Genomic DNA, 23,535 nt, shown 5'->3' with positions numbered 1-23,535 from the left:
TGTTCTAATGAAAATATCAATAACACTCGTCACAATCAGTCCATATATACTTGCAGAACATTTTTGTTTGCAAGTGACATGGCAATAACTATTTAGCAACTGGCAATTAGAAACATGAAGCTATTATAGTTCCTCTGAAGAGAAAGAAACAATAAGTCATAAAAAGCAAATTATTTTCCAGCAATTGTATGAGTCTTTCATAATAAATCTAATAATACTGGGAAAACAATCTGTGCTTTTTACTGCAGTGTCTTCCCTGTCAAGGATCACTTAAAGAACTACAGGGCTTCAAAAGTAGCTTTGCTTTGAAATGTCTCTGACAAGAAAACCTTCTGGTAATTAAACCAGAGTCAAAATTAATCAAAAGATGATTGGAAACACTAAACTTCTTTGACAAGTTAAGAGCACAGATTAAACCAAAAGCAAATCCAGAATATGGTAAACATAACCAAAGCAGCACTATTTCCCACTGCTTTTCCTGAAGCTATAGTGATAACTTGAAGTCCTGCAGTTCTCTAAATCATACAGAAATGAAATAATTGAAATAGCCCCCTCCCCCCCAGCTTATTAATCATACCTTAATTTGTGCAAAAGGTCTGTCAAAGTTTCCAACATAAAGAAGACCAACATTCTGGGTGAGTAGCCTAAAAAATGAAAAAAATCTTTTAAGATATCACTTTACATCCATAAGTTTTTTCTGCATCTGCAGTAATTGTTACCAAACCCTAGCACCAATCTTCATCACAATAGCAAGAGCTACCCTTGCAAATCTGGTTATACAATTCCATGTGAGCTACCATAAAAAAGGAAAATGTGCATTAAAGATGGGTGCACACCAGTAATTTGTGTTTATGTTGCAAGCAGGTCTTCAACAAAATAATTTCATCTGCTTCTTTCTGATGGATGCCACTCAGTAATGTGGGAGAATGGCAGGTATGTGCCTTTTCTATTTATTAGAGACCATTAGAGACCAAGAGACAGCAAGAGAAAAGAATCATAAACACACATTCAGAGCAGCAAGCCCAAGAGTTAGAACCGATTAAGGCACATAAAAGTGTGCACAGTAATACAAAAAAGACGTCACTACAAGCAGAGAAATGCCAGAGAATCTCTGTAATATTGCCTAATGGTTTGCTAAATAAAAAGAGCCCCAGATACATCTTGTGCTTGCTGTTCTCTTCAAGTCTTAATAAAGGTGTTGCATTCACCACCAAAATCCAGAGGGACAGTGGATAAGTTGTCTCAAATGCCTGTTCATATATATGGAAGAGAGTCTGATTTCTGCAGATACCACGCAAGTCAATGCTATCAGTACATAAATTCCAAATTCCAGAGGAGCATTAGGGCACTGCTGTTACGAACAGGCTGACAAGAACATCACTGGCCAGCAAAAAGGGCTCGAGAGCAGTGTTCTGTTCTGACTGCATAATTACAATGTTCCTCTTGCTAAGCAAAGGCCCAGCAATCATTCCCTCCATTTTAAAGCCTCATAAGCATTGCACTGAAATACAGGTTCCTCATAATAATGAGAACTTTTTTGATTACAAAGCCTAGAAACAGTTTCTGTTTTGATTAAAGGGAAAAATGCATCATACTTCTCAGTAGCCCCAAGTTTACATTAAGTGTTTGCTATTTTATATTTTCTTTCAATTTTTCATCCCATTCCCTCTAGCAATAAGAACTCACATACGAATTAAATTAAACAGTGAGAAATAAGTATAAATGTAGGCATCAGTCAGCTTAAGCAATGACATTGAGATGTATTTTTCTTACACTATTAAGCATACATATATATATATATATATATATATATATATATATACACACATATATACATATATATACATACACTTATAATTAATACTGAGGGGTTTTTTTAATAACTAAGCCACCTGACATTTTCAACTCATTTCTCACCATTGCCAGGCCTGTTTTCATAAACAAAAAAAACCAGCAACTTAGATGGCAATAAATAATTTTGAGCCCATAGAATGTACATACTTTGGTATGACCTTGATTCTTCCCAGTTCTGACAACAATATGATATATATGACTTTAAACTGGTTCACCAACAGTGGGAATTGGTGGAACTCAGCAAACTCACAAAGTCAAAAGATTCACGCACATTAAACAGTTAAGTAAGAAGAGGTGTTGAACTATCACTCTTCAAAAACCTTTCCGTAATTAGATATGGTGAATAAAAGTTTCCAGTGCACTGACAGAAATACCCCAAAAAAGAAGAGACCAGTAAGGATCAGATGACATCAGCCACAGTACAGACAGGCAAGTGGATTCCTCCCTTTTCCTATCAGTGTCCCAGTCCTCATCAGAAAGACTTGTATTAGGCAATGGTTTAGCAATGATATATGTAAGTCAGGATAAGCATATTGAGCTCATTTTCAGTCACAGTAAGTCAAATTTATTCAGAACGCAGGTGTCTGGAACTGGAAAATCCAGCATATTGAGCTAACTTTCTCCTAGAGCTATAAAGCAAAATCAGAAAATATTTAACGGTTTTATAAATGGAAAGAAACATTTGGGAAGTAATCAGCAAAGAAGGTTTTAAGAGGCTACAAAAAGAATTCAAGGCAGGACATCATATTTCGGAGAGGCATCTTAAAGCAACAAAGTATTCTTACAAGGAACTGCACATAATTATCATAAGACAGAAAAGATAGTCCGTTAGCTGTTTTTCTAGTAAGGGACCTTAAAAAAGAGAGGACATTCAGTGTGATAATTTCCATGTTGTTATTCTTCATGTTTTCTTTACCAGATAAAAATGTAGGACTATTAAAAATCAAAGTCTTTAGGATTGCTTTAATTAGAAGTAACAAACATCCAGGGAACCTTAAGACTGGTCTTTCCAGGAGACTGCCCAGCTGCCTACACAGTTTTAAGATGCTATCACTGATGTATGCTCCAAATGAACTGCAAGACTTGGCTTACTTAATAAGACTGATATTGACACAGTACAAGCTGATTACTATTCATTCATCTTTCACTGCCTCTCCTAAAAAGTAATTTACTTACAACTTTTTGTTTGCACTCACATGGCACTTCAAAAAGCAATGTTAATGCAGTGTTAGGAAAATGTTTAGGGAACAGAGTTATTTGTATCTCTCCCTTCCTTAAAAAAGAGGCTGCATTCTATATTTCTCTAGTTTACACATTCCTATTGAGTTCTGTAGCTCAAAATTATATCATCAACACATAAACAGTTTCCATTCAAGAACTCAAGAAGGTTGAAACAAGCGCCCCAATATGATCACAATTTAATGTTCTGAAATTTAATGTTCTGTTCGGTGGTTTATGCCCCTAAATGGTCTGAGCAATTAAAAAAATACAAAATCTCATTACTAGTCTAAGCTCTTTTAGTCTGGGTCTTTCTTATGAGCATAATCTCTGTATTTCAGAGGCTGAGCTCACACAGAAGAGCCTGGAGAGGTAAGCAGGCTGTGACAGGAGTCACCACTGAGGCTCTGAATAAGCCAAGATAATATAAGAGTGTTGCCATCTCCTCAGCAGCCACCAGTGGCAGTACCAAAAGCCATGTGCCATTGAGAAGAGGGGCGAGAGAGAGGAGTATGTGCCAAACTCCATCTCACCTGGAGAAACTCAGCACAACTGACCTCTAAATGACACTTAGATGTACCTCCCACCAGTCAGAAAGTTTAAACTATGCATAGCTGGTTTTGGAGTTCTTTACCACAATTCCAGGGCGTACTTTTAAGTACCTAAAATTAACTTTCTATTATAAACATTAATGTGTCTAAATTGATACAGATATTCTCTCCTAATACTCTCAACTAATTACCCTTTGCCTTTAAAGGCTTCCCAATGGTAAGGAGGGTTGGCATGTAAGCACTTGTATGTCAAAGCTGTCTTTTGAATGTCACTCTGTTTCTTACTTAGTTTAACAATTGCACAGTTCTGCTCTTAAAACATCATCAGGAGTACTCAACACCAAACCCTGATAGAAGCTGAACATCACTTGTAATTGGCCAAAATCAATACCAGGCGATAAAACAGTGATGACAGTTTCACTGCACAATTACTACCTTTGAATGTCACTTCAAATAACTACCTTAAAATTATGAGAAACAATCATCAGAAATACAAATACTTGCTGGTACTTCAACACATATTAATTTTTACCTAAGAATATGTAGCAATATACAAAGTTGCCTAGCTTACAGACTGTCATATATTTTATTTGTAGTATCTTCCATTCAATACATTATCCATACAATTCCCATTTTTTTCTGTACATTGAAGGAAAGAAACATGACTCCAAGGAACAGAAGTTCTTTAAGATGTGCTGTGCATATCAACACTCCATGCTTTCCTCTCCTATACATCCAAGCGAGCAGACCTCTAGCCCAATATGACTGTTAGGGCTGCAGAGTTATATACAAACTACATAAAACCCCCAAAAGTATCAGGACAAACCATTTCAGAGTTTTGACAATATAATATCAAGGTCTTAAAGGCCCTTCCAGTACCAAGAAAATGCTGCTAGATAGTTATCACTAAATTTCCCTAGATTTGGTCATTTCTGGGATATAAACACACACAATGTTTTCAAAATGCGAGCTGCAGGAGCCAGGAACCGCTGTTTGTGGGGGAAGTTGACCATAGGAGTAGGCATGGTCAGGCCAGGTGATCCAAAAAGTGTGGTGGCAACAGTGACAGTGGTTAATGCAAAAAAACACAGGACAGGACTAAGAACTTGGGTAAAAAGAAACTCAGAGTTAGGCACTGTTGGGACAGCAGGAGATGTAGAACACAAGGGACAAGAAAGGTATAAAGGAGTGAAAAAGCAGCCCTCTGGGTTGGAAAGCACTGGGGTAGAGCTCTGGGCTGGAGAAGACCAAAGGATTAGAGAATGGGAGCAGCATAAATTGATTTACCTGAGAGTTCCTCCTCCCTGAGCATAGCTGACCTTGTCTGGGGGCTGGGGCATTGCCAGTATCATTGCCTCCTTCCTTGGAGGGAATGATATTGGCAATGTCCCTTTTGGCCATGGGAAGCAGAGTGACCCTTGGCCGTAGACTTTATGAGGGCAGCATGTTTTAAAGAAGCCTGATCATTTCCTGTCCTCCACATACAGTCTGCTCCTGCTAACTTACTAATACATGTTAAGATGAAGGTGAATTACCCTTTCAGTACCTAAAGGGGGAGGGCAATAATAGGCTGAAGAGGAACTTTTTACAAGGACCTGTCATGATAGGACATAGGGAAATGGCTTTAAACTGAAACAAGGCAGGTTTAGATTAGGTATTAGGAAGAAATACTTTCCTGCAGGGGTTGTGAGACACTGGAATGTAATTGTTATATTTTATGAAAAATCCCTTTGCTAGGATCTTTCTCCTGAGAAGCTGGGAAGCTTCAGCTTCTCTAGGTTTTGCTACTTTGGAATGCGAGTTGGAGAATTGTTTACCCAGCACATGAATTGTTTTTAACTAATGTCCAATCACAGCCAGCTGTGTTGGACTCCCTAAGTTTGTCACAATCATTCTTGTCTAGCCTTCTGATGTCTCCTTTCTCTTTCATTAGTATAGTTTTAGTATATAATTTTCTTTTAATATAATATGATATCATAATATAATAAATCAGTCTTCTGAGAACTTGAAGTCAATTCTCATCTCTCACCTCATCCTAGAGAACCTCACAACAACACCACAACAATTAATAACCACACTGGAACAGGTTGCTCAGAGAAGCAATCCATCCCTGGAAGTGCTCCAGACTAGGGTGGATAAGGTTTTGAGCCACCTGCTTTAGTGGGTGGTGTCCCTAACCATTGCAGGCAGTTACACCTTTATGATCTTGAAGGTTCCTTTCAACCCAAACCATTCTGTGATTTCAAGATAATACTGACAAAAATTCAGGCACTGCTCACCAAGCCACCAATGCTCCAGCCATTAAGTAGTATTTTGTGAAGGCAGAAAAGCAGGTGTCAAAGAATTCCTTCACATCTTTTTGGGAGGTGTACCTTGAGGACACCACTACAGATTGATCTGTCCTCCAAATGCCCACCCCTTCAGACTCAAAAGCTGCCTTGAAAATCCACTCAGGTTACCAAACAGGACCACCCACACTAGAGCTGAACACATTGACTTCTGAGTGGTTCGTACACAAAGCAGTGGTGAGTTTCCCTCTAGACTACCTAGTGCTGCTGTGCAGGTTATGGAAGGAGGCTTCCAGAAAGGAGCAGAGCATAAATAGCATATGCTTCCATAGAGGAGCAGAGAAATAAAGGTGCAGGGAGGAGCCAGGAGCCGCTACTTCTCACAGGAGCAAGTTACTGCAGATGAGCTGAACGCGGTAATTTGCTCCTGTGCGAGGCAGCAGCTCCTGCGCTTGCTCTGGGGGGTGCAAGACTGGTGACACATTGTGCAGGGACACAGACAGACCTGCAGCTCTAGCCAAGAGCACAGGGGTCATATAGGCTTGAAAAGCAGGGAGTATGGAGTGAAAAACAGTGTGTGCAGCAAGAGGGCTAAAAAGAGGTAACTGGCACTGGAAAGGCGAAATGTGTAGAAGGAAAACGATGACCAATGAACAAACATATGGCTTGGGGTGTCTGGCTCCTCAGGAAGCAAGCTGCCCTGCAACAGGCAGTGGTGGACATAGAGCTGCCCACAGCATTGCTTCAGTTACTCACTAGCCATAGGAACAGAACATTCAACTCCTTCCTTACATTTCAACACAAGCGCTCACAAAATCCCAGAACTGATGACGGTTTATCAAATAATGTCTTGCAGTATTTTATTAGGCAACCTTGAAATTTAACTTGACAAACATTATGTTTGAAGAATAGTTCATTGATCCTAAGTTCATTGCTACTAAGTCAAGTAGTTTGATACTTTATTTCTGCTTTATGCTTGATGGTTGCCTGTTTTACCACCTACCAGAGCAGCTGACCCTAGATGAGTTTCATTCTAGATAAGTTTGTGTTTGCTTTTAGGAGCTTGCTAAGTGCTATAGCCTGCCACCAAAGCTTTTTTGGATGTAATAAAACTTCACTGTTGTATTTTAGAATCACAAAGGTATTTGAGGGCATGCAAAACTGCAGAAACTTCCAAAACTCATCTTGATACTGTGCGTGTCTGTCTCTGCTTGTAATGACAACACGGATGGAATTGACTGCTTTCTGCAAAGGATGAGAGGCAGCTTCTGCTGTGGTCTGTTCTCTTAGCTGAAATAACTTTCTCCAGATCAGACAGGTTTTTTTTCATGGCTTGCATTAACAGTGGATTGATACCTGAAACATCCTTGGTGTCTGCCTGGAGGGATCTCGCTCTATCAAAAATGATTAAAGAGGAATTCCACTGATGAGATAATGAGATAAAGGGATTAAAATACATAGATTACTTCCACTTTACAGTCAGAAGCAGCCAAAAGCAGCTACACTGGTGCTGGGAACTGACGTAACAACTTCATCCTTCCTATGCTGTGGGCAGATTTGCACTCTTCACAGAGGTTGGTAGTGAAAAGATTTCAATCCTGAGAAGATGTGTGCCAAAACTGGAATAATTGTGAAGCAAAATGGAAAGAAAACAATATCCTGACACCCAGTTGGGTTATTGACCTTTCTGCACATCTGCATCTCTATTGCTAAGACCACCTCAGTGTACACATCCATGGTTGATTAAGGCCAAAAATGCAACACACCCTGTTTGAATATAAATTAGAGAGTCAGAATAAAATTTTAGGAAAATCTCGGCCACTGACAGTCTAAACTCCCATATTTAAAATACCTATATAATGGGGATTAATACTAGTTATGTATCATTTGTGTGTTAAGCATATACAAATACTTTACTGATATGCTCTGTATGTGCTTTTAACTGTCTCTGAAAATCACTCTGGATGCATTTGCACATTTTGGACAGACATGACTGTTAGAAGTCATGAACACAGATGAACAGCAGCCCTCACAACAGAAGTAACACCTCTGTAAGTTAAATAACGGTATTTTCAAACACTCCTTGAATGTTTTTCATGGGTAGCTTTGAGGATAAAAGTACCTTTTATATGTAACATTATAAATTTTGTATTCAATTGTACAAACAAATTATTCCACGATGTCATTACTGCACATGATGACCCGAGCACAACTAAAGCACTATGACACAGCAGAAAGGACATCATAACCATGTGATGAAGCTGATGTCCTTTTACAAGCTTGATAAATATTCTGCCTTTATCCTGTGTTCACTTAAACTGGGAAGGGAAACTGCACTGAGCTGCAATATCATAACCATAGAAAGAAAAGCAGCTTCCTAAGTAGTTTCTTGAAGAATAACTTAAATTCTACTACAGTGACATTCCAATTATATTTTGCTTCTTGCTTATGATAATCATTTCCTCTTGGTTTAAAACTCTAATATGTATTTTCTAGGAATATAAAAACAAGAAGAAAATGAGAAAAGAATAAACAGAGAATTATGAAAAATTATGTTAGGGTCAAAGGAATTAACTTCCTATATTCAATTTTTTAAGACCATTAATTATTTCATTAATATAATTCGCTGACTATTGAAAGAGTAACATAGTGAAAATAGTACACTAGGTATTTTAAATATAAAAATATTTTTTAAAATATTAAAAAAATAAATATTTTTAAACAGTAATATTTTAAAATATATACAAGGTTCCAATACATTTTATGAAAAAGGCTAATAACAGTGCTTGTAAATTTTAACTGGCATGAATATATGGTTTGCAAACAACATGCATTTCATCTTTTTCTAGAAGTATAGAAAGTCAAGAACTTGACAGTTCCACAGAGGCAGTGCATGCAGAACAAGAACAATGGCAGCACACAGGCTTCACAGGTGAGGCAGAAGAGCTGTCTCCTGCTTTCCATAGTGCATTTACCTACCACCTGCTCGGGCTACAAAAATATTCTAACAGAAATTGTTACTCATCAGTCAAGCAGAAAACACTTTTTGTGGACAAATATAAGCTATTCTAGTATAATCATCATGGTAAGGCATAGGCAAATAGACTGTATATCTGATTTAGAACATTCTTCCTCAAATAAAAGCACAAACTCAAGGAAGCTATGAGAGAAAGAGATATTATGCACTGCCACTTAAAAAGTAAAAATGCAAAAATCGCTGGGTTAGAACATGAGGGGGAAACAGGTTGGGAAGGAATACATTAAAGTGCAAAAAAGGAGACCATAAAGAGTTTTCTAATGTGACATTAATCTCTACAAGAAACAACCCTGCAGAAATATAAGTAAACCTCTTTCATTCCATGAATTCTGAATTTGCAGAATAGTCCAAGCCAAGTTAACGGTGACTGCAATTAACATAAAAGTGTATTCCAAACAATATTCCCAGGGAAAAACGCAGTGGGTAGCACAAACTGCAGACTTGAATTTAACACCCTCAGCCCTCCCACAACAGTACTACAATAGCCTGGGCCATTTGTCATATTAATAAGCGTGGTGCTTTCAAGCACATGCAACTCAGGCAACAATATCAATGTTATGTACTAATTGCCCTCCGAGCTCTTATGTGTGGTACTTGAAAGGCTTCACTGCACTACCTCACTCCCTACAGTAAATCACTACCTGTCACTGACTATTGATAATGGGAATCTTGGCAGTAACTGATCCCTGAAAGACATACTTCCACTGAACAATGTCACCACTGTTATATACCGAATGAAATAAAAATTAAATTTAGAGGGCTTGAAGCTGCAAACTGAAGTGACCTCATATCTGAGGTAATGGTGATTCTAGACCATCAAAAAGAATAAACTGATGAATATGAAGGTTTACTTTCAATTAGAAGGTTTTAATTTCCACCAATTTTTGAAAAAGTGTTTGGCTGTGGTGGTTTTTTTTTTTTTGGGGGGGGGTGGGAGTGTTTGTACACAAACACTTTCCTAGAGACAGGGAGATTTTTTTCAAGGCATATTTGTGCACTTGATAAATAAAACCACAATATCAGATATTTCCAAACAGCACTTCTTTTTGTTTGCTGCATTTATGTCTGGTGCTGATAATATTTTAATGTTTGTCCAAAGCATGTTTGGCTTTGTTTTACAGGCTTCTTTTTACATAAAGAAGCATTTTGGCTACATTTACATATAACCTATCCATAAAAAATAGAAAGGAAATTAAGTAGAAACAAAAAGTACCTATTAAATAATCATGCCCATTCCTCCACCAATGGAATATTACTCCCTGTAGTATAATGAGCAATTTGGCCAGACTGGCCATAAATTATCTGGAAAATGAGGCTGCTTGCCTTTTCCTTTGGGAGGTTATTACGTAGTTCAAGAGATTTCACTATTAGAATCTATTTCTGATCATAAACATCAATTTTTCTTTCTGAATATCATCCCTTTCATCTCACTGAAATATAGGACAGGAGTTAGGAACTATTCCCAATTTGCTGAAAGAGCTGCCTGACACTGGCTGTGATGCAACTCTGCCCAGATTTATCCATGTATCACACAGCAAGAGCACTCACACAACTCTGCAGTGGCCTCACTGGAACACCATAAATCCACATTCTAGTCTATGACCCCAGAGGGTCCTTTCACCTTGGCCATCTTTTAAAATAGAACAGACACCACAATACAGCAAATTCAACCACCAGAATTAAGTGAAGAATTGATACCACAATGTGGAGCTTTGTACCACAAGACTTAAATAAAATACAAAGTCTCATTATAATTTTAAAGTCCAAACAAAGTTATTTTCAGTGTTTCAAGAGCTACGTAAGAGAAACAGATTTCTAACAAGTAAGATATAGAAGAAATAAATGAGATAATGAAAAAAAAATCTCAAGCATAAGTGAAGTAGAAAACTGGTAAAAAAAAAATCATGTGGAAATGCAGTATCATGTGAAATTACAGGAAGCAACCGAGAAAGATAGGGAGACTAAAGAGGTTGAAAAGGTAGGGGATTTGTTTGTACCCACCAAAAAAATAAAGGCATTTAGTCAGGAACATGGGGGTTTTTAGTCATCAAAATGAAATCCCTTCAGAAAAGGGATGTACTAAAAGGAAAGCTCTTCAGTTATATTGATAATTAAGATGAAAGAAATCACCAAATTCTGACAATTTTTAACATAGAGGGTCTGAATTGCTCTTTAAAAAAATCCAAGTCAATCATACACACAGAAGAAGGGTATTTTCTGCAAACTTCCCAGAGTGCTGCCCTTTAGCACAGCATTGTTCAGCATGCCTACCTTGGCCACGCAAGGCAGTGCTACTTAGGAGGTTGCACATCCCCTGCACTCACACTGTGGCTGCATCTGCCTCTCTTTTGATCATTTTAATGAAAGAGTACTTGAAAAGTAGTGGGGGACGGGAGAGGCAGCACACTGACATAATCGATTCACACTGCCAAAAGGCATCTGTTACACTCTTATTCCATATTAATTTTGTTTTTAAAAACCATAAAACTAGGCAGTAAGTACTTTCAGATGGAAGACACTTCTTACTGTTAAGGACCAAATCCTGCTTGAGATTGGACAGGCAGAAAAAAATGGTCAGTTTCCATCTTGGTGAAGGCCAAGTGACTACTCCATTTATATAACAGACTGTTTAATATATTTATTAGTAATCAGAAAAATATATCAACAGAGAAAGTCTGCTGATGAAGCAAGTTATGAAGCAAGAGCTAGCAACTTTAGCCAGATTACAAAGTTCATCACTTTGAAAGGAAGCTGATGCTGTATTTAGTACACCACTCATACCACCTCAGCATTACTTTCCTCTGAAGTGAATGATGTGTGCTCTTTTTGTATGAATGAGGAAAGGTACTTACACCACTTAACTAAGGGATGTATCATAATGTGAATGAGCCCGTCAACTAGAATTCTCTTATTTCCTGACATTTAAAGGGTTGACTTCAAAGCTCACTGAATTTTCTTTCTGTATGAAGTTTTGTAATTCTTTTGTTCTTGGTATTTCTAATGAAAAAAAAAAACCCAAAAAAAAAAAAAAAAACAACCCAAAAACACACACACAAAGAAGAACCAAAACACCGATCCACAAAAAAAACTCCAACCTCCAGACTTTTGTCCTGCACAACTATTCTAAATTATAAGAACAGAGCTGGAAATTTGAATTCTCTGCAATTGTAACAGGTTGTTACTACTGAAAAACCATGACAAAGAACTGGCAGGGAAGTTATGATGGGGTGATCTCATCTGGCTATAATTTTCCTCATTCTGCCCTTCACTTGACAGCACAGATGCTTCAGCAGTTTTCTGGTTTTCCCAGTGCCCTGCATGCCACACCAGTGGTAGCAAGACCTTGCTGGTACCCTGAGTAAAGCAGTTTGTAAAGCAGTATCCTTTTCACAATGCAGGGCAAACCAAAGACTGATCAAGAAATCTGTATTAATTCTAGTAACCAAAGAACAAGGAGTCGTTGAATTAGTCCAATTGAGTGAGAATTCAAATATGATAAATATTTAAACACAAAACACATAATTAAAAGGGAGCTCCTAGATGCTGCTCTGGTGCACAAGAAAAACAGAGATTTGACATGCATGTGCATAATAAAAACATCTAGAAGACTAAATTTTTCCCTTAAAATAAAACAGAGAATACAAATTTCACCTGAGATATAATCAGTATGAAAATTCACATCTTCTTTTTAAAGATCCTCCATGGGAAGAGCACCCTCAGCCATATGTATGCACACAGCCAGACCACTCCAACCGATTTCTTTCCCTTCCTGTTTCTCCACATCACTTTAATCATTTATTAAAAAGAAATAATTTATTAATTAATCGTGCACAACCAGAAAAATGATTAAATTGCAGTCTACAAACCTTTTAGGTATGGGTTCATGGGGGACTATGCAGATTGCAATCCCAAGGTGAAGCCTATAATGAGCAATGAATTGTTTGTTTGGAATACAGGATATGGACCCAGCTGCCACTCTATCCAGACCCAAGTGCCACCAGCAGAATGCCTGAGCAGCCATCTGCTGAAAACAAACCCACCACCCAAAATAAGGTAGGAAGGCTGTCAGAGACCTCACGAACACTACTGAATGTTTTAAGCTCATCACTGAAACCTTTACGGATGGTGTCAGGTTTAGTTCCTCTGTCAATTATAAAATTAGGCATAGTCATACACAAACTTATAAATGAAATTTCTTTTTTAGAAATTCTTCAGGTAGTAAGAGTCATTAATGTAGTATTCCATATTCTGAAATATTAAGAAATGTAGCTTTCTGGGTGTGACAAAATAAAGGACTATCTTGCAATATCAACTAACAACACTGTGGTACTCATTATTGCATCCATAATCTACAAGGCATTTGCAGGAAAGTTGCCCTGTGATTCTAGTGTGTTACCCTACTAAAAAAAAAAAAATTAAAAAAAATAATATATATATATATATATATCCCTCCTTTCTCTAGAAGGGAAATCACTCCACTGTAGAAGGATGTTCTGCTTCACTTCAGAAGTGCCACATCCCCTTCAGCAATCCCATTATCCATTTCTCTATCTTTCATTTATTTCTTACTCTAATGTTCAGCTGCCCCTTGGTTTTGTTTTCTACAGACTTCTAAAGATGGCTGTGTCCTCCCAATACATTCCACCCCCTCTGACCTTTTACCCCAACTCCCAGATTTAGAGGGGAAGCGTATTTCTATCAGAGCCACCAGGAGGGGAGTGGGAATGCACTGGGACGATGGCAACTTGAACAATGCTAAGAAATGGAAGGCAGACAAGATTAGGAACAAAAAAACCCTTCTGAGATGCCTCTTCTCCACACATAGCTCCAATGTTCACAGCTACTGTTCCAGTTTCTCCTGAGCAGCCTTGATCTCTACTCTAGTTTAAACTTGAGGAAGCTAAAAAACCCACACAGGGCACTGGGCAGGTTCCCTCCTTCCCAGGCACTTGGCACATGGCCACACCTGAATTCACACCCTCAGAAGTCCCATGCAGCCAGACCCACCTCCCCATGTGAGGAAGAGGACCAGGAAGCTTCACCTTAAGGAGCTGCTTCTAGAAAATTATTCTCCAATACAACCATTTTGCAAGCTCTTCATTTGCTATCAGTATTCTTCTTTTCCAATGCCAGCTTTTTAAACTTTATTTAAAATTATCATTCAATTTTGAGACACACTCTCTAAAAAGTCAAATAAGCTGAAGTCTGTGTGATAAGCAACTTGCAGAAATGTATCTTTTCTATAAACTGTAGGGGAAAAAATGAATTCTTTATTAAAATTTCTGTGTTATTATTACAGAAAGAGAGCATCTTTTCATTTTACTGTACTGAATGATTAATTTTTATAATGTAGGGCACAAGTGAAAGAGCAATTATGATTAAATGCAAACTGCACAGGACAAAAAATTGATTACTTCCAGATCCTGGTTGATAACCACTGATTTAACTGGTATCAGGATGACCTGCTTTGTCTCTTCTTTCACATCTTTCTGAGAAGATTTATGTAATGTAAATTATTAAGTTATTAATTAAAAAATGTACAGTAAAGCAGGGGCGTTTTTCCATTTTGCAGTCTGCCTCCAATACATATTTTTTTTTACTCCAAGCAATTTTGCATGTCCTTTTGGACTATAATTTACCCTTGCTAAAAAAAGCTTGCTTAAAAAAATTAGTGCAACATGGCTCAGTATATTTTGGTTTTCCAAGCAGAAAATACTCATTGTGGTTTTTAAGGTACCTGCATGGATAATAAGCCTTTTAAAGTAATATGCTAACTGCAATTATCTACTGGTATTACAGAAAAAAAATTCACAATATTCATTATAAAAATTGTGAACTTGATTCAGGTTTGATTTAAGGTAGGACAGTCTCTACGAAAAAGTAGTATGTTTTTTAAGGCTAAGCAATACAACCAGAAAAAACAAGGATGGAGCATGCAAGTTAATCTCAAGTATGAAGAAAGACTTTGATGTCTAGAAATTTGGCCATTTTTTAATATATCTATGATAAGCATAACAAAACATAAGCAATTGGATTTCCCTATATACCAGCTACATCTTCAGACCATCAAAAAGAAAAACTTATCATTTGGCATACAGGAATGAAATTTCAGCTATTTCATGGAAATTCTATGCATTTTAACCAGGACTTTAATCACTTTGGAGTAGTTACAGAAAAAAAAAAAGATAATCACCTTTACTGGGAAACCAACCTTGAAGACTCACATGCAAATATGGGTGAGAGAAGTAAAGGAAAATGAATAAAACTTCAGCAGGAACACAAAATTGAATCTATCTGGGAACAGTGACACAGTAATGAGAAGTCACAGAAGAGAGAAAAGGGCAGACTGGTAGAGCACATATTACTGTAATAGATGGTGGGAAACCTACATTTTAACACACCCTGCTGTCAAGTTTTATATCAGCTAGGAAACCCAAGAGCTGAGTGCCTCATATCTTCTTTTACAACCTTGTTTCTTAAAAGAAGTGCAATTTAGGAGTGGTCAAAGTTATTCTGTTTACCCAGCTATTACAGAGATCTGTGCTCTGGTTCTGTGCTCTTTCCCAATATAGCCCCTGGGGTCAACTCTTTGTGGAAGAATTCCATTTCTTTTGGACATTCCTCTGCTACATTTTACATGCACAGATTAGTGACAATGGGATTACACTGACAGCTCCTGCAATTCTACTTTTTGTGGTCTAAATATTTAATTCTAAATTCAGAATATTGCTTTAATTTTTCACACCTGACATTTACGCTGGAAGAAGTCTTACCCATGATTGATTTAAAATGCTCAGAAAAATATTTACCTCTAAGTTAATATTATATGCAAACACAGTCCTGAAGCACTAAAGGAATATCAATCAGACAACAACTAATACAAATACTGCAAAATCAAGTTTCAATTGTTCTTTCAGAGAAATCTTTATCACTCCTTTTTTGAAGTCAGATTCAACACTACCTTGTTATTATGGCAGAGAAAATGCATAATCAGAGAGCAAACAGGCATTTCATTCAGATATAAATTATTCAAAGCTAAGACAGTACATAATTACTGTACTTGACATTTGAAAACTAAGAAAAAGGAAAATTAAATTGTTTTCCTTAGGATCAGAATGCAGTAAGGGTTTTTGGAGAAGTGAGAGAATTTTTGTTCATTAAGCTGTTACGAAGATGACCAGGCTAAAAGTCTGAGGGACTTTTAGAGTGTTCAGTTTTATATTTGAGAGCTTGTGGGCAAGAAAAATTTTGCAACTCTCAACTTTCTCAAGCTTGCACACATGGTACAAGCAGTTTTTCTGCAATTGTCCCAATATCCCAGCCAGTTCTGTAAATGCAAGTTAGTCTGTCTGTACTGCAGTTGAAATGATGGTTATTCTCCTCACTGTACCTTCCCCTTCTCCACTTTCAATAAACCCCACCTTTGTCTAAGTTTATCAGCAGTCTTGCCTTATATAGAAAAGTGGTTGGTATCTACAGAAACTCAGAGTTATGGGGATTGGGATGTTCTTACTGTCAGGTTTTTTTACTTGTATCAAACTTGAGTAGAAAGCTACCACAGGTACCAACAAATAAATAACAGATTACCTAAAATGAGGGTAGAGAAGGAAGCTCACAAGAATCAGGTTTCTTCCAGCCTGCTTCTTCCAGCCACTCACCTTTCTCTCTGCTAATATCATTCCATAACTTTTGTATTTCTGACTTTTCAGGTACCGTTATTAATTAAATTTGAGGATAAGACTTTGTCAAAAGAAACCAAATAAAACTGCCACCAGCTTCTCTGTTGACAGAATTGCTGTTTTAGAGGTTCAGAAATCCATGAGATTTTTTAAAGTTAAAAGAAAACCAATATGTGATTCTGGAACTATTACATCATAGGAATTAACTTTAAATAATTACCAAATTTTTGCCCTTTTGTCAGAAACATCTATGCACTTTGTCTTGCCAGAAATATATATAAAGTCAAATTTAGTGAATGAAAGCAACAATTCAAGTTGAGCAATAACAAAGATATGCCTTCTTAACTAGAAGACATATCACTAAACAAGAGCACATAACTAGATCACACTGTTTAAATAATAACCTGGTAAAAAAACACAAAAGAGAAGCAACTGTGCAAAGTCTACATCTATAGCATCTTTATGCTATGTATTCCTAGACTGCTAAAAAAATCTTTCTGCATTAAATTTTCATTTTAGAGGAGTCATCAGTTTAATAACTCAGCTTTGAGCAACAAATACTTTTGGGTCAAATGCTGTATAAAATCCTTGGGGAAATGAATGACCCTCAGTCTATACAGGGGAAAGCAGCAGAACAGCCAGTACTGTATAATTTCAATATTAGCTCTTTTCTGCAGTCAATAGGGCTCATAGCTCTTCCTCAGGCTTGTCCAGTAAACTTGTCAAGTTTTTAAGTAATTGGTACAGGTTATACCATGCTTTAAACACCTGGGTCCAATTTACTTTCACTCAAATGAAAGTGTTTACAAGTCTAAAACAATGGACCCTCCTCTTGCCACAGTCTGGACATAGGCATGCATTTTGCCCATAGAGGCTCTATCAAAACACAAACTTTGCCAGCCAAATAACATAAAAAACTTAACCTCTGAAAAAGGCAGGATATCATCTTCAGAAAACATATGGAAATTTTCTACATACTGCATGTATCTGAATATTACAAAAAAACAACTGGAATATGATACATGAAAAAAAATTAAGTTGTGTAATAGTTTCCTCTTACTTTTAATATGAGAGCAAAACTAAAGTAAACAACAGAGAAATTATCCCCATGCAGAAACCATTAATCATATCTTATTAAATGGCTGAGTAAAAGAGAAAAATGACCAGCTTTGAACACTTTGTTTTGATGACATAATTCAAATAACTGAAGCTTAATACGTGTGCTGTTAAAGCAAGCTGTATTTATTGCCTATTTTAGCTGGAAGAAAGCATTTGCATGCCATACCATTGCCTCTCCTAAAACCAGAAAATTATTCCAGTTTATCATGATACAGAATTCACTTTCTGAAACACAATTTTCTTAACACACAAGCAACGTGTGAAGATTTTTTAAAAAGTGAGCATTGTGCAGAAACCAAGTGCAAACATCCTGCTCAGTGGGACTCCAGTAATTTCTGCTTCTCTTCTTGAATGAGATCAGAATGATCAACAGTAAGTCCTGAGTCAGAACTGTGTTCAGATCATGTTAATTACAAATTAAGAAGTCAGAATGTTAATGATTCTTAGTTGAGGAGAGTTAACCATGTCCATTAGAAATCTTCCCTCCTGAAGGGCAGAAAATAGTTCAGATCCTTCATTCGGAGAGATCCAATTCACTTCTGAAACTATCTGTCTTAATCCATTCCACAAATCCAGAGAATCTCCTTCAACTGAATATCCACTTTCAAGTAGAATTCTGTATTCCTGAGAAAAAAAGACTAAAATCCTGATAATTTGATATTTGATGCTTTAACATTCACCAAAAGAGTGAAGTGTTTTTATAAACATCTGTGTGAAATGATGGTTTTGACATTTTCCCACTGAGAAGCAAAAAAAAAAATAAAATAATCAAATTCCCTATCTTGTTTCATTCTTCTCAATACAACCTTCTCTATCCTATACTTAGATATATACACATTATATTTAATTTATAATCCAATGATAAATATTTGGTCACCGTGCAATCTTTTAACACTTTGTGAATAAAATGCTTTAAGCATGAAAATAGCCAAAGATTATAGCTTTGCTAATATTTATTTGTTATAAGGGGGAAAAATGCCATCTGCTGGGTACAGCTGAGGACTGTCCTTTTCTTACCAACACACCATGCTGTCCTGAGAGAGTTTTCTCTCCACTTCATAATTCATTTTTCCCATCTTGAAAACTGATAGATACATGCATTGCTTTTGAGGGAATGTAATAGCAACCACAACATGTAATAAATGTTGTATGTAATAAAACTCCACAACAAAAGCTTCTTACACATACCTCTCAGAGGCTGGAGGGCTGACAGCAGATAGGATGACTAGCAAAGGAATAATGCTAATAATCTTTCAAAAACATTAGAACTCTCTCTAACACTCCCAAGGACTTCACATACTTTTGTATTTTCACTTATATAAGCTTCACTATTAGGTGATTTAGAAGCCATGGAACACTGGTTGGTGTACAGGTGAAGAACCACGTAGTTACCTAGCTTAAAAACACAAAACCAAGGCACTGAAAACCTCCCTAATAAAGTATGAAAATTAAGTGGAGAATGTCCAGTTAAGAATATACTTGTATGAAAGGGGCAAAAAATTAAAAAGAGAAAAGCTTGATTTAATAAAATGGATAAACTTTAAAATTAAAAAGTGTGATAAAAGGTAGATAGGGTTTCCATATGTAAACATGAAGAAGAAAACAAAAGAGTTGTTTTGATTCATAACAAACAATGGGATTCCTTTACAGTTTTGCTTTACAATGTAAAATGTAACACACAGCTGTCACCTGTGTGTGCACATACACATATATGTATATTTATAAATTTAAAATTCTGATTCATTTCATATGAAACTGAACCAGCTTACAATCTTGGAAACCTGGGTTTTAAAGCTAAAATAAAGGCTTCTTTCTCATTTCTACAATGATGCTAAAAATCACGCAGCTTCTCTGCTGAACGTATCTTTCTTGTATTTAAGAATAAAGCCTTTATTTCAGGATAGAATTCAGCACAAAACCATGCTTGTACTTTGCACTCACTGTCATGACTGCTTTGTAAAAAGACAACAAGCATAAAAACTATGAAAATAAGGAACTTTGGCCTTTTTAAGATCCTCTAGCAAGAGGACATGTTGTCAGATGGAACCAAAACCCGACTGAAAACTATTAAATGCTTTTTACAAATTTCCACTTGAAGTGCCATATGTGCACATGCTCCATAAGCCACAGCTACCATTCTCTTCCCTATCACTCAGGTAAGTAACAACACAGATTCTCCACTACCACTGACTCATAAGGCCCTGATTATGCAAACTGATCTCCCACTGACAGATACATGCACCCATATTATCACTGATTTTAATGTGCTTCTACAGCAGGACAAGCATCTTTTCCTAGAAAAAAAAGCTACAAGCTGGTTGTTAGTTAAAAAGACAGACAATGTGAATTACCAAACCTATGGCACATCCTAAGTCATTAAACAGATATCAAAAATCCAATTTATTTCCTCAAATTGAAAATGTCCCTTAAAAAGCTAATGTTTAAAAACTCATCCTACATGTGCATAGTTTTTTTAAGTCAATCATCACATCTTGAACCCCTCCAAAACCAGAGATACTAGATAATTATTCTCAAAAAGGATTAAGTAGGTTTCTTTTCTAATGTCTCTGAAGTTGTAAGATAAGCACATGTACCAAGAGTTTCTCTTTGCTATCAACGAGGGAAGGTGAAACTGCTGATAATCTCCCTGTATTTCAGAAGCCACAGTTGCATGCATACCATATTGATAACACTGTTATGGCTGAAATGCAAACAATCTGCATCAGGGTCATTTATTTTGTTGACACATTTTGCTGATTCCAAACTACTTGTGAATTCAGTAAGACATAAAAAGCTGGGCTTCTAATTCCTAAACCAATTTCAAAATATTCTGATGGTATCAGATCAAACTGAATGGTAGTCTTGGAGCTATGACTGTCATGAATTATTCTTATCTTTAATACATTCATTATTTAGTACCTATATCTGTTCTTTTATGATTACTGAGTTTGGTGTTAGAAAATTAAGTAATAAAATGCTCGGAGTAAGACCAATGAAGAGCAGAAATATGCACAATATCTTTGTCTGTCCAGACTGTTTGCTCTACTCTACCACGGTGATAATTTCTTTTTCCTTTTAGTTTGTTTTATTCTTCTTTGAACTACACCACAGAAGGCAAGGAAGTCATCTGAGCTGAGCTTTGTTTCCTTTTAAATGCATGTTTCATAGAATCACAGAATGGTTTCAAGATCATCAAGCTCCATTCCCTGCCACAGGGACCACCTTCCACTAGACCAGGTGGCTCAAAGTCCCATACAACCTGGTCTTAAACACCTTCAGGGATGGGGCATCCACAGCTCCTCTGGACAACATATTCCAGTGTCTCACGACCCCCACAGCTAAGAATTTCTTCCCAATACTTAATCTGCCTTTTTTCAGTTTAAAGCCATTCCCCTCTGTCCTTTCACTACAGGCCCTTGTAAATAACCCCTCTCCAGGTACTGGAAGATTTCCTGTCTCCAGGCTGAACAAGCCAAACTCTCAACCTGTCTTTGTAGGAGAGGTACTCCAGCCCTCTGATCATCTTTGGAGCCTCTTCTGGACTCATTTCCACAATTCTTTAATTTCAAACACCAGGGAAAACACTTATTTCTCACATCTGTAATAATCCTATACTAATCTTCCTTTCTGAATACAGTTTCAGATGTATAGATCTGTAAACTCAGGAAAACAGACAATAAAATCTCATTAAGCAACAAATTAAAAACACAAACACATACAAAAAAAAAAACCCCAAACCAAACAACTGAATATCAATTTGTACTGTACACAATTAAAGGAGGAAAAAAAATCTGAATTAAAGTACCATTCATTATATATTAAAAAAATCTAGAAAATACCCCTTGTTTGAAAAAGACCAAATAGTCACTACATGCAAAAATACAAAAAATGCATTTCTAAGAAGCTCATGCCAATTTCTAAAATCCATGTAAAGCACTTTGTACAAGATGTTCATAAATACTCTCTAATAAGTCCTATAATTTAAAAAATTTATATGTACTGGTGGAAAAAAAAATATATTCACAACTGAGTTCCAGTAAGTTTGAGAGCAGTGTAGTAATTTCAAGCTATAGCAACAGGAAGATGAACATTTTTTTCCATGTAAATTAGATGGCTCTTAAATTATGCATCTGGCAAACCTTTAAAATGTTTAACATAGAAAAATATCAAATCCCTGTTTATAAAAACTGTTTGTTATGTTATTTTCCTCTGCAACTCACAAATCTTCCCAAAAAGGACAATCACACAATTTGCAAATTAAATATATGTACAATAAGTATTCTTACTCTAAGTACTGTACTGTACCAAAAAATCTCTATTTACAGTAAAGAAAGCATAAAGCAAGTATACCAAAAATGTTTAAAAATATGTATTAGTTTAAGTGTCTAACAGTTCCATTGTTATTTGCAAAATATTTAACATCTGATCTGCAAATTATCTTAGAATAAGTCTGATTGGCAAGGACCATTACATGTCATCTGCCTCATGCTCAGGACTGGGTCAGCTTCCAAGTTATATCAGGGTACTCACAGCCTCATCTAATTAACTTCTGAATGCTTCCAAAGATGGAGACTCCACAACTTGCCAGCCTACTACAGTGTTTGACTTTCATCATACCATTTCTCCTCTTGACCTTCTACAATTTGTGTTCTTTGCCTGCCTTTTTTTCAACATCAATCTCAGAGCAATGTAGCTTCATCCTATCTATCACCTGCTGCTAGGGAGTAGTAAACAGCAGTAAAGTATTACACAGCCTTCTCTTATTTGGACAGAGGAAATCCAGTTCTCTCAGCCTTGCTTTGTATGTCATGTTTCCCAATCACCTCACAGACCTGGAGGCACTCCACTGAACTTGCTGCAGTGCTTCAATGTCTTTCCCAATTTGGGGAGCCCAAAGCAAGACACAGTACTCCAGATGCAGTCTCACAAATGTCTAATAGAATTGCAGAATCATCTACTCCACTGCAGCCCAGCTATCACATTAATTGGCTGCCTTTGCTCAAAGGGCTAACTCTTGCCCCAGTTTCAAAGTTTTGCTTTCCAGTATCCTGAGGTCCAGTTTGCCCAAGTAGTCCCTCATTTCAACTTCCCTGCACTCTGCCATGAGATTCAGGGACCTCAAAAGCCTGAGAACAGACCTTGCCAAAGCAAAGGCTGCAGTGTGTACCCTCAGCCTTTTTGTATCTTTTCCACTGTCCAGTGCTGCATCAGCATCACACCCTTTCCTTAAGTCTTCCTCCCATTAACAAGGTACCTACAGACATCAGTGACTTAGTTTCAACTCCAGCGTCGTTTTGGCTTTCCTACATCCTTCTCTCTACACCCAAACACTGTTTTTACATTCTTCATGGAGGACTGTCAGTGTTTACAGACTCCATACATTTCATTGTTTGGGTGAGTTGACTTAGGAATTCCCCATTTCAAGCAAGCTGTACCTGTTTGCCATACCTGCTTGCCTTCCTGCACAGGGAAGAGTATCTCCTTGTGCATTTGAGGAAGCTGTTCTTAAAGATCAACCAGTTGTCCTGAGCCTCTCTGCAGTTCAAAGGGACCTGACAGGTGATTACATGAAAAGCCAAAGCAAACCATTCTGAAGTCCAGTATAATTTTTTCACTGCCTGTTTCTCTCACTCTTCTCAGATTCTACCAACTTACAGTAGTTTAGTTGGGGGTGGCATCAACTCTCCATTTCCACATTCACAAGTAGCAAGGAATCTAAGGTACATGGACAAATAGGAATAAATATCTATCCAAGTGTAATCAATAAATATCTATCCAATATCTTACAA

General features: G+C 36.9%; 1 protein-coding gene across 1 annotated transcript in view; it reads right to left on the bottom strand.

The window, feature by feature from the left end:
- Window positions 1-23,535, bottom strand: part of RNGTT (RNA guanylyltransferase and 5'-phosphatase) — a 172,097-nt gene that overhangs the window by 34,547 nt on the left and 114,015 nt on the right. The window contains exon 14 of the mRNA XM_030236035.2: window positions 578-644. Coding sequence (XP_030091895.2) covers window positions 578-644 — 67 coding nt within the window. The remainder of the gene's footprint in view (window positions 1-577; window positions 645-23,535) is intronic.

The sequence above is a fragment of the Serinus canaria genome, chromosome 3, assembly GCF_022539315.1.
Source record: "Serinus canaria isolate serCan28SL12 chromosome 3, serCan2020, whole genome shotgun sequence".
NCBI classification, from domain to species: domain Eukaryota; kingdom Metazoa; phylum Chordata; class Aves; order Passeriformes; family Fringillidae; genus Serinus; species Serinus canaria.
This window is presented reverse-complemented; position numbering and strand designations above follow the sequence as displayed.